Source organism: Scomber japonicus, chromosome 2, assembly GCF_027409825.1.
Source record: "Scomber japonicus isolate fScoJap1 chromosome 2, fScoJap1.pri, whole genome shotgun sequence".
In the NCBI taxonomy this organism is placed as follows: Eukaryota; Metazoa; Chordata; class Actinopteri; order Scombriformes; family Scombridae; genus Scomber; species Scomber japonicus.
Window position 1 is genome coordinate 38,874,820 of NC_070579.1, and position 15,199 is coordinate 38,890,018.

A 15,199-nucleotide genomic window follows, 5' to 3' on the forward strand; every position below is an offset into this window, starting at 1 on the left:
GATGTCCTCAGCTCCACCCAGGCTTTCTCATCTCTGTCCAAATTAGGAAGTCTTACATCTGACAGAGATGGTGAGCTGGAAGACCAAAATCAGAACAAAATTTCCCTTCACAGAAATTTGGGAGTAAAGTCACAAAGACTACTGCCACGTTCTTCTACAATCGAAAGACAACTGTCTGGTGAAGTACATTTAAACTGTGCCGGTGTGTCGAAAAGGGCTGAGCCACATTGAGATGAAATACAGCTTTCTAACGTGGGTTTAATGCAAAATAAAATGTGCTAAGAAGTGCTGATTTTCTCATAAAATTAATAAGATGCTGCAAACATAAATTTATTCAACATCCATATGACAATGTTTGTTTTAGTACCAGAACTGCTGAAAGTTCCCATGAAGTGTGTAATAACAAAAATAATAATCTTATTTCTGGAAAACACTGTATTTAACTCATTCAGTACCAGTTGGAGTAAGATTAACATTTTCAGCCAGTAGCACATCACACGTTTGGACATTCATGGTCCACCACCCTTTTAAACAAATACAACTGCTGTTTTCTTTTCCGACTGATACCCAATATACAGTTTAATCAGGAAATGCATCAAATTGGCAATAAGATGGTGTTTCTTTATAGTATTTTATGGAAGTAATGTTTAAGAATTCAGGTTGTTGTCAAGGACAGTTTAACTTACTATTACTGTAAACCCGAACCTTTTGTGTTTTAGCTGCATATGGAATATAATGGATACAGATGATGTCACAGGATAACCAATAATGATTCCACGTGTTTGAACAGATATATATAATCAGTGGATTTAGACATGTTCATTCCTCTAGAGAGTGACTAGCTGAATTTTCAAGTGACAAACACTGTACTTCTCTGAGAAAACCCAGTGCTGAAGTTGCTCGTTTTATCAAAAGTTGACATTGACTCAGGCATAGGAGTAACTCATTTTTAAAATGGTTTGTATTCTGCTACATGTTGTAACAGTAAGTACATAGTTGTGGATGTGACTCTTCATCATTGAAGTACACCAATTTTGTTTTTGTTTTTTTGTTGTTGTTGTGTTTTTTTTTAAAGATCGGGTATATTTGGAAAAAGTAATTTGTTAACCAGCCATGTCTACCGTCTAACATTTTCTCACTAAAAGATTCATATTTGTCCATACTGTAAGATAAAAACTGCAAGAAAGGTCAGCAAAAGAAGGTTTCCAACTTCATAAATAAATAATCTCTCACTCATTAGTCAATTGCATGTCATTATCTAGCAGAGTGAAGTGGTCTTTGTCAAAAGGGACAATGTAAGACAAGGTTTTTAGGGTATCCAACTCTTGGTTGATCTAATTAAGATTGGATAAATGTGTTGATCAGAGGCAATTTGTTTTCTTTTGTGTTTTCCAGTTTAGACAGCTAGCAGTAAATGATGATTCTTTTTCAGGCCTTGGAGTTTAAGAGGTTAACTGAATAACATTTTCGACAAGCAGACTGAAAACTTTTTTTGTTTTGTTTCTGCTAGTGAAGTATAGTGCATTCACGGTTACATTGAAGATAGTTGAAAGTAGAACCTTTCCAACAATGACATAGATGATCTTCAATACAAGTCACTGTATTTGTATTTATTTACCTGTATTTAACATAATTTGAACATGAATCAAAGAAATGGGCCTCCTACTCCAGTTCGGGGTTTTCATAGTATGTTAAAAAATGACGCGCAAACGAAGATCCACTTTTCGTCTCAGGATTGAAGGCATTCGCCGAAGATGAAAGATAAATGATTCACCTCACTGCTTAGATTTTGCTCATTTTGTTTGTTTTCATTGTCTCCATTCTTATCTGATTGTGACATCTTTTTGTCTCATTTGTCGTTTTTCTACAGGATTGGGTTGACCATATTAATACCGTCAACCACACTGCTGCCTGCAGAGACCTGCGCAACAAGTGAGAAACTGTTCAATCTGTTGCTGAAGCGTAGCATCGACAGGACTGTTTACCCATGGTCACAGATACTCAAGTGTTTTGCATTTTCTTTTCAGAAAACTTCAAAGTGTCAAATTTAAGACAACACAGCACATTTAATCCTTTTTAAGCTCATTCAGTTCTTATTGGTAATGTTTTGGCAGTTAGTTGGTTTTAGCATTTAGTAAGTTTGTGTGGTTTAGTCCATGAAATATAAATAACGACATTGACAAAATGTTAGACACTTGACCTTTTTGATGAGCCACAAATTTACTTTGGCTGCCTGACTAAGCTTATAATCGACTTGTTTTCAGGAAAATTACTAAATTACTGGTTTTATATCAGTAAATTGGTTATAATTGTCGAGCATACATCTGAGGCACAGGCTGTAGAACCAAGACATTGTGAAATACGTTAAATGTGCATACAGTTAATTGTGAGTGGGTACTACTGATATTACAAGTGACCTTTTCACAGTACACAGAATATTGTCGAATGCAGAGCTTCAATAATCAAGGCCAGGGTCTTGAGACATTTGCATTTATATTGATGTAAAACATGTTTGTGTGTGTCTCTAAAGGTACCCTGACTGGAAACCAAATCTACCAAGGTCAGTTGGACTCCTGTTCTTATGTTTCCAAAATTCTGTTTTTAGCTATGACCATAAGTCAGGCGGAAGTCACTCCTGTTAGGTTGTGGGCCCAAACATTTTAAATACTTCAACTGTGATCACATACAGTCAATCTGACATAGACATCCTACTGGCCAATATTTGCTGGTCATCCATTCATAGGGCCCTATAAAATCCCTTTTATTTTTTCCCCAATTTCCGTTTTTTTTTTTCCATTTTAATTTTGGTGAATCCTGTTTTTTTTACCTTTTACTCTTATTTTACTAACAAAAACAACAGTTCACCTGACACATAGAAGTCCTTGGGGAACTGCTTGGCTCTGTACTGAGGGGTCAGTGTCCAGTTTTCAAAGTTTTTTCGCCGTGTCCAGCTGCTTGTTGTGCCACCCAGATTTGCTTCCCTCCGTGCTGTTTTCCCCAGACATTCGTTCCTCTTCCACACGGAAACAGCATTTCAGTCAAATTATGTCAAATTATGTCAAATTCTGCGATATTCCGTGTTAAAAATGAATTCTGTTTTAATTGGCCAATTCCGAGATTCCGTGATGGCGGAAATCATAGGGCCCTACATTCTAAAGTAGTTTAACATGGTTTTTAGATATCTTGGATAAAATGAGGCATTATAGACTTAAATGTAACAAGTCTGCCAGCCAATAAACTCTCTCTGTTCCAATGCAAATTTACTCTGTGGCCAATAGTCAGTAACAGCCTTATCTCAAGGTCTGTTGATGTCTGACTATTGGCACTTGAATACACAAGTTCTGAACTATTTTTAAGATTTATTTTTGGGCTTTTTATGCCTTTATTCAGATAGTCTGGCAGAGAGGCCGACAGGAAACAGGGAGGGACAGAGAGAGAGGGGACTGACCTGCAGCATTGGTCCCTGGCCGGATTCGGACCAGGGACGCTGCAATTATATGGCATGCGCTCTAACCACTCAACCACCAGGGGGCTCCCAGTTCTAAAGTATTTTCCAGTAAATGTTTTAGAAGACATGTTGGTCAGACAGCAAAAAAATAAAGAGATTCGAAACCACTGACTGACGCAAATGTAGGCCTTTACTTGTTACAACTGTAGCTCACATCTGGGTGGTTGGTACATTCTCTGCTTCTATCTCTAACTAAATGCTGTCTGTCACCCAGTCGGACCAGTCCCAGTCCCAGTCGCTATGGCAGCCGGCCCAGGGACCGCCCTCTGTCCCGTTCCATCTCTCCATCACTCTCTTGTTCTCCCACCCCGAGTCCTCCTCAAAGCAAACACAGGGTGGGCGCCCAAGCCCACAGGCCGCACCGGAGACCTTACTCTCCTCACCATTACCCTCGCCACCACCACTATACAGGTAAACCATACAATGGAACATAGGTGCTGTAATGGTGCAATGTATCCTAATACTGATTTAGATCCAGTGTTACTGTCAGTTCTTTAGATGAGAAGCTGTATTATACAGAAACGTCTCAGAAATAGAGATAATTTTAATATGATGTGAATAATGGGTTCTAAACTCACCCATCTTTATTTGCTATCATAAGAGCACAGCCATCGGTTGGAGCACCAACATACTGGCTCCCACAGCCCGTCTCGCTCACATCGAACCTCTGCTTCCTTCAGAGAGCCTCGACCTGATAGAAGAGTCAGGGAATCATCAGGTTAGTCAGTGTGTATGTTAACATGCTCTTTAGTATCTATGATTTTCAGGTGTTTGGAGAAGATGATTGAAGATTATTGGTATTTGTGCCCTTCTCCCCCTCTGATCATGATGTTTCTACAGAGGATTACACACGCAGCGGTGTGAAGCGTCCACATGATGAAATAACGAAACGTTTCACTGACACCAGCCGACAGCCCCCCTCCTCCAAGGCGGGTTATAGCTCCAAACATGGACCGCTGCAGTCCTCAGCCAAAACTCTCAAGGGTGGGATGAAACCTGGAACCAAGATGACAAAGCCGGCTAGTGGCAAAGCTGCTGACACAGTAGGTGTTTGTTATTTTCATTGTGTGAAGCTCGCCTAATAGTTAATGACATACATTTCTTCACAGTTTAGTTCTTTATAAGGGTAGTACAGTATTGGTAAATCCTGCATTTGTTTGCCTCTCTATTATTCAAGCTGTCTTTCTTCTAAAACTAACCTTAAACTTCTGTTGCTGTATTGTAGACTGCCAAACCTCCACCAGCCAAGAAGAAGAAGAAGATGATGATTCCAGCCTCCCAGGGTTCATTTGCGTCACAACGCCTGGTTTATCTGAGCGGCATCCCAAAGGACGCCTCAGAGCAGGAAGTTACCGACTTAGTGGGTTCCTTTGGAAAGATCAACAACGTGGTCCTCATGCCGTGCTCAGAAGAAGAGAGCCTGAAAGGCGAAGGACAGAAGGTGCTGTTTTAAATCTAACACAATGGTTAATGACATTTTGCAGGTTATTTGTTTGTAATAGAACAGTTTAAAACCGATGATAGCAGATACATACGAAAGTATTGTTAGTATCCAAACAACCTACACAACCCATAAACACTGATATACCTGACACAATGAAAAAGTTCAGGTTCATTCAAGCGTATACTAGGCATGGAAATCTCACCATTTAATATGATTCGTGGTGTCATGATTTAATTCAGAATCTATTCTCAATCCAAAACAGATTTCTGACTGAATAAATAGAGAGGAGCAATATATTTAGTGCAGTGTGTGCCAGTTCTTTAACTGTCAGTCCAATGAAATGCAGTATGAAACATAAGCGACAGTCACTGACAGATGATATAAGTTAACTACATTATACTGTATGAGAATACAATTAACATGTCATTTATAATGTAATATATCATTTACTGACCTACATCACTGGTTTAATGCTTTCTGGGAAAACAAAGTTGGTGTAGGTGTTGGTAGGAATGAAGCAGGAGAGCAGCACAGTATTATATCACACAAAGAAATTACATGTTGTAATAATGACTTTATCTTAAAATGATGTGTATTTCCTGTTGCAGCAAAATTAACCAAATCTACATTTTCTTTCTTTATTCTATGATGTCATAGATAATGTTAATCCAGTTAGCGATTTAAGATTTTCTGGTTTGGTAACTGGTGTCTGACATGTGAACATTTTCTGAGGGAGGGGTCTACAGTTTAAATGGGGTCAAATCTACTTTTTTTCAATGTAAATGTGTTGTACAATAAGGACCCATTGGTAATGATAATATCAGTTGTGGCAGTCTGTGTATCTCTGCATCTGTCACTCAGAAGTCCTAAAAACAGTAACCATGGACATTTTAGGCTGGGAACATCTCCATCACTTCATCCCCCTCTTCCTGTTGCAGGCATCTGTGTGCATGGTAAAAGGTGAAGATGCTCAAACTCTGGCTAACTCCACAAACCTGTCCATCAGAGACCAGCCAATCACTGCGTCAATAGCACAGGTGAGAAATAACAAAAGCATGTGATATCTTTGCCTGAGTGTATATAAAGCATGTTCAACTACTGTATCATTTCACAAAAAGCTTTTTGGACCACATAATGCACTCAAAGTAAAGCTATTTTATTTTCTTCTCTTAGAAACGTGAAGCAGAGCAGTCCGCTGACACTAACAGGTTTGTCAGATATCATATACTCACTGCACCCTTACCTACCAGTTTCAAACCAGCTCTGTCTGCATTGCACTGTTAATATGTATCCACCTATCTACAGCAAACCTGCTCCAGGACCAGACAAAGCTGCTGCTGCTGCTGCTGCTTCTGCTTCTGCTGTTGCTGTTGCTGCTGTTGAAGAGACAGGTAGAACAACCAAAAACCTCGCTCTCTGTAATACTCACTAATGACAGCATATTCAAACCTATTATTGTCTATATATGAACCTGTATTAACATTATTATCAGCTCTACTTTGTTAATTATATTAAAAGCTGTCACTTCTGTAGGTAAGCCTCCTGTAGACAGGTTTGTGATTTAGTGGTTTTAATATTGATGAAAGCATCCTGATTTTGGCTCTCCTCCATCTCTCCATCCTCTCACTCCCCACATCAGGAGGTAACGCTGACCACAAGACATCAGATGAGGTATGTGATCCAGATGTTAGAAATAACAAGTACTCGATCATATTGGGCTCTTAGATTGTTCTTAATGTCAATCAATCAATCTTTATTTATAAAGCGCCAATTTTCACACTTTGCAAACTTATCCAGTGGATCTGATTGTACCCTTGGTGGGCTAGTTCTGTCCTGCGGGCCATATGTTTGACACCCTGGTCTAGCCCATACTGTATAACTTTAGATTACACTGGGTATGTTTGTGCTTCAGTCACCACAGGCTCTAAACATATGAGACTAACTAGTTTTAAGCTGTTTTATTAATTTATGCATTTAACTTAAATCCCAATATAATGTCTCCTGCAGAAGGGCGTGGTGTTGATCACAGGACTGCCTGAGAGTGGCTCGTCAGAGAGTGACATCATCAAGCTCTTCCAGCCCTTCGGAACTCCCTCTGACATCATCCTGTCAGCACCAATCGGGAAGGTCCGTATACAAGCCGTGACATTTGAAGCTTTAACTGTTTCAGATTGTTGATAGTTAAAGTGTTTGTGCTGAAAAAACCATGAGATATAGAAATGCCAAAATGATTGTTGTAAATTGCATTGATGAACATTTTCTTCAAGAGACTGAATTAGTTGAAAATGACAAAGATGATGTGTATATGATATTAAACACGTTTTGTGTTAGGTGCTTGTGTCGGTGCCAGATGTGGAGACTGCTGAGGAGATAGTGAAAGTTCACGCCTCCGCCCCTGCTAAGATGAATGAGTCTGAGCTGAAGATGATCCACCTCAAACAGCACGTTGGCACTGACACACCAGTAAGACTCTTTCTATTAATTTTAAAATGTATTTCTTAGGGATCGACCGATATGGGTTTTTATGGACCGATACCGATTATTAGTAATCAAGGAAACCTATAACCAATATTTAGAACCAATATTAATTTGCAGTAAAAATTTAAATTTTGGTGTCAAAATGTAGAATAACACACTTGGGATTAGACTGAATACAGTATACTGTTTGTTTGTTTTTGTACACTGTGAAAATCTGTGATAAAAAGACCTTAAACTTTTGTAGAATAACACAAACTCTGATCTTGGTTGAAATGGTTCAAGCAATTGTTTTATTATATAAAAACAAAAAGAGTTCAACAGGTTCAGCTCTTAATCTGTAGGCTACTTGCTGTACCCATATGTTGCTATGTCTTCTTTTTATCAAATAAAGGAGCTCCAGGTCATGTTCACTTGAGCATTCTTTTTTCTTTTTTTTTTGCCGTAGCATTTAAGCTATTTGCAAAATCGTGTCGCACTTGATGTGAATATAGGCATGCATGTCATTGCAACTGATCATAATAAGGTTGTAGTGTCTTTAAAACTTCACCATACAGTATTTTTATTGCAACTTGGACATTTTTTGTTGCTTTGCCTTCAAACAGCACACTGCTGCTTCACGGAGCAGTCCTCTCCTCTCCTCTCCTCTCTCTCCTCTCCTCCTCTCCTCTCTTCTCTGTGGCGCTGCATCTAGAAGCTTCAGTGTTGATTGGCTGTCACTTGTGCCGTGCAGCCAATCAGTGGGCGCTGTAGGCGAGACATTGCTACACAGCCAAGAGTAATGACTTCAGGCAGAGAGAGACGGCTGCATAAGAACCAAAGGAGCACGTTTTAGAATAAACTTATTTTATCGGTTATCGGTGGAAAAAACGGCCGATGCGGATGATCATAAAAATGCCGAATATAGGCCGATATTATTGGCCATGCCGATTATTGATCGATCCTTAGTATTTCTTTACATTCTATTCATCATCATGTTTAATGTCAATGATCTGTGCTTCAAACTGATGATTAATACTAAACTCTTTCCACAGGTGGCACTCTACAATCTTCTGATGGGATCAGCTGACTCATTAGTGAGTAAATCTACTGCTCATCATCATTCTCTGTTCTATTCATGTCATTTATTGTTTCATTTATCAGCATTTAACACCTGCAGTGATTGATTTTCAATCAGGTTCAATCAATCAAATTTTATTTATATAGCAGTTTTCATACAGGTTAATGTAGTTCAAAGTGCTTCACAGTTGGTTGACCAGCTCATAATATGACAGAACAATTGACAACATTTATTCAGTTCATTTTAATTCAGTTATTATCTGTTTGTCTTTTGTTGTGTATTACTGTGTATGTATCTATGTGTATTTATGAATGTGTGTATGTATGGACTGTGAGCTGTGAGATACTTGAATTCTCCCAATGGGATTAATAAAGTATTAATCCCAACATAAAGAAAAGGAATGAAAAACAATGAAGTGTTCTGTTACACTGTACCAGCTGATCTGTCTCTGATACAGTGTGATCAGCTGTGGATTTAGATCAGTAAAATGAACCTGAGATAAAACAGTGTTTTGATCTTTGCTGTACCTATCTAGTGTTTCTGTCTGAACTGTAACACTGACATATTGTTAAAGTTCTTATTTACTGCTATTGACTTATTTAACAAGGATATTATGTAATGGGGGCTGAGTCTATCTAACTCAAATATTTAGATCTGATTGACTATGAAGTGATTGAATGTTGTCTTACATCCTGTAGGAGAGTCCGGCTCCTGTAGGCTGGGGCCGGCTGTTAGTGATCCGGAATGTTCCCAACACGCCGTCCGGCCCCTCGGAGGTTCTGAAACTGGTTCGACGTTTCGGTGTCGTCATCAACTCCCTGGTGCTCAGTAACATGGTGAAAATCTGCGTCCTTTCTCTCCAAATCCCACCTCTGTATTTTTTCTCCTGTTTTTGTCGAGTGTTAGTATAATCTGCATTACAGAATAATTTCACTTATAAATCATACATTAGTGTTAGAGTTGGGGCTCAGAGTTTATTTATTTATTTAATTTTATTAAGGCAAAGCAACCTCACATTCTGTAGTTTATTATGAGGTTTATTCAATAAAATATGAGGTTTATTGTGAGGTTTAAAATGAGGTTTATTATGAGGTTTATTATGAGGTTTATTATGAGGTTTAATATGTGGTTTATTATGAGGTTTATTATGAGGTTTAATATGTGGTTTATTATGAGGTTTATTATGAGGTTTATTATGAGGTTTAATATGTGGTTTATTATGAGGTTTAATATGAGGTTTATTATGAGGTTTATTATGAGGTTTATTATGAGATTTAATATGAGGTTTATTATGAGGTTTAATATGTGGTTTATTATGAGGTTTAATATGTGGTTTATTATGAGGTTTAATATGAGGTTTAATGAGGTTTAATATGAGGTTTATTATGAGGTTTATTATGAGGTTTAATATGTGGTTTATTATGAGGTTTATTATGAGATTTAATATGAGGTTTATTATGAGGTTTAATATGTGGTTTAATGAGGTTTAATATGAGGTTTATTATGAGGTTTAATATGAGGTTTATTATGAGATTTAATATGAGGTTTATTATGAGGTTTAATATGAGGTTTATTATGAGGTTTATTATGAGGTTTATTATGAGATTTAATATGAGGTTTATTATGAGGTTTAATATGTGGTTTATTATGAGGTTTAATATGAGATTTATTATGAGGTTTAATATGAGGTTTAATGAGGTTTAATATGAGGTTTATTATGAGGTTTATTATGAGGTTTAATATGAGATTTATTATGAGGTTTAATATGAGGTTTATTATGAGGTTTAATATGAGGTTTAATGAGGTTTAATATGAGGTTTAAAACTTAAATCCATCCTTTCATTAAACAACAAAAACATGAATGTTGAGTAAAATAAACATTTTGCCTCCCAAAAAAAGTCCCATTCAAAATGTAAAAGAAAAGCATTTTCTCTCCAGCTTCTGCTTCTGTATTTTTACTAACTTTTTACTAAAAATGTAGATATTTAACTGGATTTGTATTAAATCTGGTTGTTTTAACCAACATTATGCTGCAAGATGAAGACTACATTAAAGTTCCCTGTTATAGGCTAACATACAATTTTGTAAATTTCCAGTTTATTTCCATTAATTATTTCCCAAATATTCTTGTTAATTATGATGGAACGTTTCTAACTTTCCTGGAATTATGCAACCCTAGTATTATTATTATTGTTATTGTTATTATTATTATTATTATTATTATTATTATTATTATTATTATTATATTATTTAATAATAATAATATCCTCAGTTGACATGATGTGTTTTCTTTTTCCTGCTCAGGTGATCTGTGAGATAGCCACATCAGCCATGGCTCTGTCTGTCCACAAGCGCTTCCAGAAGTTTCCATGCATCATCCAGAACAACCCTCTCTTCTTCTCCCGCAAACGAGACCCCCCCGCAGCCAACACCCAGACCAAAGTCCTCACAGCGTCCCTCCACTCACTTGAGGTCAGTCACTCTGAGTATCGCTCAGCATTCCATTCAAACACATCATTCATCTTCTCATGCAGATTTAACACATGGCTGCTTCTGTTTGATGTGACAGGAAACGGCTGCTAACGGTAAAGACGGCCAAACGGCAGCGACGGCTGCAGAGGAAGAGGAGACGGCACAGAAAGAGAAATCCGAGTGTCAAAAAGAGGGGGATGAGAAAGGCGAGAAGACAATGGAGTGTGGAGACGAAGCCGCCGGAGAAAACGGGAGCAAAGACGACAAGGCGGTAATAGACGAGCCTGCGGATGTCGTTCCCATCTCCTCGGCTGCACCTGAAGCAGACACGGAGACAGATGTGAAGGAAACATCTGCTGAAATTGTTACACTGACGGCTGGAAGTACAGCTGCAGCAGGAAATGACAAAACTCCAGCTGCTGAAGAAGCTTCAACAGAGGCAAAGTTACCCAGGGTAGCAAAATATCAACCAGTTGATGAAGTTTGGAAACTTTCATGTTATTAATTGTAATTTTTGAGTTGATGACGCCTCGTTTTTTCCCCCAGGTTACTCAGGAGATGGTTAACGCACTGCTGGTGGAGTGCAGAACAAGAACCGCCGCCCATCCCGAAAAAACGGCCGATTCCACCGAGGAAACTAAAACAGTGGCAGAGGAGGGGGGCGAAAAAACAGCGGAGGAGACGCAAAAGCCTGCTAAAGAGCACTTGGAGGAGGAGGAGGAGGTGAAGAAGCAGGAGAGGGAGAGAAAAGAGAGGGAGGCGAGAAAAGAGAGGGAGAGGAAGGAGAGGGAGAGGAGGGCCTTGGAGAAAGAGGAGAGGGCAAAGAGGGAGAGAGAGAGGGAGGAGAGAGCCAGGAGGGAGAGGGAAAAGAGAGAGGAGGAGAAGAGGGAGTGGGAGAGGAGGGAGAGGGAGAGGAGGGAGAGGAAGAGGACACACGGGGAAGCGTCCAGGTCGTCTCACAGGTCGGACACACACAAGCAGAGCTGGAGAGAGGAGCAGCGTCACAGAGAGGTGAGGAGGCGCTGGTGGAGGAGAAAGTCGCTCCTCTTCTCCTCTTCAGTTCTTCATCGTTTTTCTCCTGTTGTGCAATCAGGTGGAGGAAGAGGAGGAGTGCGACGACTTCCCCTTCAACCTGAGCGACTTCGTGACGGTGGATGAAGTCGGAGACGTGGCCGACCTCCCTAACTCGCCTCTTCCTGCCGTTCCCATGGGAACCACAGAGGGAGGAGAGGATGCTCCCACACCTGTCCAACAGGAAACTGCAACGGTAAATATTCCTTCATACTAGTGTTGAGTGATGTCGCCTCACAATCATATCACGGTATTTGAAGGAAATTTAATAACCTTTATCAGTGATTGATTAACTTTTATTTAGTGGATTTCTCAATTGCTCAGAACTGTATTAACACAAAAACTGACTTAACTTCCTAATAAACAAATTAATTTCCACTTCAATGGAATTAAGAATTCATAACTTTTGACATGACATTAATAAGGGTGTAAATCATAAGTTTCTTCATGATACAACATTACATTGATCCAATGAAGTGTTAAATCATGTCATCTCATATTCATTTTGTGATATCAGCAATCACTTCCATTCATATCAAAATCACTAAAAGATTCACTCAATCACTCTATTTTTCTAGAAAAACTATAGTCTATAAAAAAATAAAAAATATGCCTCCTGTTCAATATGAAGTTCCATATTTTGATATATTGAGCTTTAAAATGTATTTATGTTTGTCTTTGGCAGTTTGTCTTTACAGTGCTACAGAATGTAAATACGTCCCTGATATAATTGATATCATGATAGGACACTTTTTTTTTAATCACAAAAATTCATAGCAGTGTTATCATGGACAGTGTGACACACAGCCCTGCTTCATTGTGTGTGTGAAGACTGGTTTAAACTCTGCTGTGTGTGTGTTTGCTGCTTTTAGGACACAAGCATGGAGGTTAGTGGAGAAAGTACCACAGAGACCCTGGTGAAGTTTGAGGAGCAGATAACAGAGAGTGAACCCGCCCCCTCCCCCTCCCCCGCCCCCCCAGCCGACGCTCCTAACGGTCTGACGTCATCACATATGACAGCCGGTGCAGTCCTCGCCCTCGCAGCATCACCTCCACCCTCACCTGCTCCCTCCACCCACACACACCTGCCAACATGTCCACCACAAGCCCCACAGCCAGGTAACACATCTGGAATAGGAACTCGTTTTTTTAAATGTTATGCTTTGAAATGTTTAAACAAGAGAAAAGTCCACACACTGCATCTCCTAAAGGCGGGATTTATTTATGACTTTCATGCATAAAAAAAGTTTGAAGGTGGTGATATGAGCTGATGTGTTGATATGTGCTATTACTAATACTAGTATATGAAAACTAAATAGCAAAAATTCTAGATGTATCAAATATGATACAAAACAAAACTCATAGATGCAAATTGTTATTAATTAAACAAATGTTTTATTACTTGTCAGAAGGTCCAATAAACTCCAGTTTCAAAAAATTTGAATTTTCTGGCAAGTATTTGATGGTTCAGACTTCACAGGGTTAAATACACAAAAGCCATGGTCACCTGACAGTCACATGATGTGTCAATATCACTTAATACTTCTCAGGTGTGCATATAGGTGCAAACAAAAGAATGTAAAATGAAAAGAAGCAAGAAGAAAAGGAACAATCTATGTACATGACTATTTGAAAAATAAAATAAATAGTTGTAAATAATATATACATATATACAAAAGACTTAACTATTTGCTGCAGTGTGTGGACTTTTCTCTTGTTTTTCAATAATGAATTGATCCAGGATGTGCTCGTCCACCACAAACTTATTTGATGTTGTGAAATTCTCATTAATTTTGGCCTTAAATCTGTCATCATCACATAGAAACTACACCCGCTGCGGTCACGGACTCCACCCCTGAGGTCAAACCTCTCCCCTCTCCTGCAGCATCAGACAGTCCTCTTGAAGCTGCAGCTGACCCGGCCGACTCTTCATCAACCAGTCCTGCAGCAGGAGCAGTGACTGCAGAGAAAGAGGCTGAAGCAGAGGAGCAGAGCTGTCCTAATCACAACCAGGCCAAGCAGCAGCAGCAGGTGGAGGAAGAGGTGGAGGAGGAGGTGGAGGAGGTGTCAGACAAAACTAAAGAACAGGAGAAGACGCAGAGTGAAAAGAAGGAAGAGACCAGAGCTCCAGCTGCTGAGACGGGTAAGGAACTCTCTCCTGTTTGTTTTCTGGCAGTTAATCATACTGAAATATGCAGCTTCCTTATCTGCTTCATCTTGACAGAGTTTGAGATGATGACAGGTTAGCTGTCAGGATGAAGACACCTGGAACCTGTTATCTAGACGTTCACACACTAAAACCAGGAACTCTTTTTTTTATTCAGTCCATGCTGCAGATTTTAAAGAGCTCTCTGCTCTACCTCTTACAGAAAAGAACCACAAGTGTGAGAACCACAGCAACACTGAAGAGGAGAGTGTGAAGACCACATCAAATACAGAACCTGACTTCACACTCCCTCCTTTTAACCCCAGCAACCCAGTTGGTAAGACACTTACCTAACCTGTGTATGAACCGTCACCATATGTGTTGTGATTTATTTAATAGTGGTCTAACAGCTGATATTGTTGGTGTGTACAGGTATGGAGTTCTTGGTCCCAAAGACTGGTTTCTTCTGTAAGGTTTGTAATCGCTTCTTCAGCGGATCCACCGAGGCTGAAATCAACCACTGCAAGAGCCTAAAACACTACGACAACCTTCAGGTAAGGAAACACACACACAAATATTCTGTTAAAATGGAATTAATTCTAGTTTAATCCTGGAAGGTTGCATCAGGAAATAAAGATAATGTATAAAAGTGTGAACAGGTCCACACCTTTCTCAGAACACAAAGAGACGAGTCATATCCAGTCTAATCCAGCCTCCTTGTTCTTTCTCTTCCAGAAATACCTGCAGACAAAGAAAGTGGTGAACGTGTCGACCAAACCAAACTCCAGCTGAATGTGGCTGTAAATCTCATGCATTTCATTTTTTTTTTTTTTTTTGGCCATTCCCCTTCCTTTTTTATTGTCCTCTCATTTCTCTCTAAGGGTCCAGATTCTTCAATCACTATAGATTATTCTCATGTCCTTGTCTCTGTTTTGAATATGTGGTATGAACTTTTTTCATGTACAAAGAAGAGAAACAAACAGTAACTGTACTGTGCAGAGACAATAAAATGCTTTTATTAAA

The 15,199-nt window shown here is 39.1% G+C and overlaps 1 protein-coding gene across 1 annotated transcript in view; it reads left to right on the top strand.

Moving 5' to 3' along the window:
• Positions 1 to 15,199, top strand: part of LOC128366986 (uncharacterized) — a 54,702-nt gene extending 39,503 nt beyond the window's left edge. Inside the window, exons 7-29 of the mRNA XM_053327747.1 lie at positions 1,871 to 1,932; positions 2,531 to 2,560; positions 3,723 to 3,919; positions 4,110 to 4,226; positions 4,349 to 4,551; positions 4,734 to 4,949; positions 5,891 to 5,989; positions 6,126 to 6,160; positions 6,258 to 6,343; positions 6,592 to 6,623; positions 6,960 to 7,079; positions 7,284 to 7,415; positions 8,462 to 8,503; positions 9,186 to 9,323; positions 10,792 to 10,959; positions 11,057 to 11,413; positions 11,506 to 11,970; positions 12,053 to 12,226; positions 12,903 to 13,149; positions 13,853 to 14,173; positions 14,400 to 14,513; positions 14,609 to 14,730; positions 14,912 to 15,199. Coding sequence (XP_053183722.1) covers positions 1,871 to 1,932; positions 2,531 to 2,560; positions 3,723 to 3,919; positions 4,110 to 4,226; positions 4,349 to 4,551; positions 4,734 to 4,949; positions 5,891 to 5,989; positions 6,126 to 6,160; positions 6,258 to 6,343; positions 6,592 to 6,623; positions 6,960 to 7,079; positions 7,284 to 7,415; positions 8,462 to 8,503; positions 9,186 to 9,323; positions 10,792 to 10,959; positions 11,057 to 11,413; positions 11,506 to 11,970; positions 12,053 to 12,226; positions 12,903 to 13,149; positions 13,853 to 14,173; positions 14,400 to 14,513; positions 14,609 to 14,730; positions 14,912 to 14,968 — 3,534 coding nt within the window. The 3' untranslated portion in view covers positions 14,969 to 15,199. The remainder of the gene's footprint in view (positions 1 to 1,870; positions 1,933 to 2,530; positions 2,561 to 3,722; positions 3,920 to 4,109; positions 4,227 to 4,348; positions 4,552 to 4,733; positions 4,950 to 5,890; positions 5,990 to 6,125; positions 6,161 to 6,257; positions 6,344 to 6,591; positions 6,624 to 6,959; positions 7,080 to 7,283; positions 7,416 to 8,461; positions 8,504 to 9,185; positions 9,324 to 10,791; positions 10,960 to 11,056; positions 11,414 to 11,505; positions 11,971 to 12,052; positions 12,227 to 12,902; positions 13,150 to 13,852; positions 14,174 to 14,399; positions 14,514 to 14,608; positions 14,731 to 14,911) is intronic.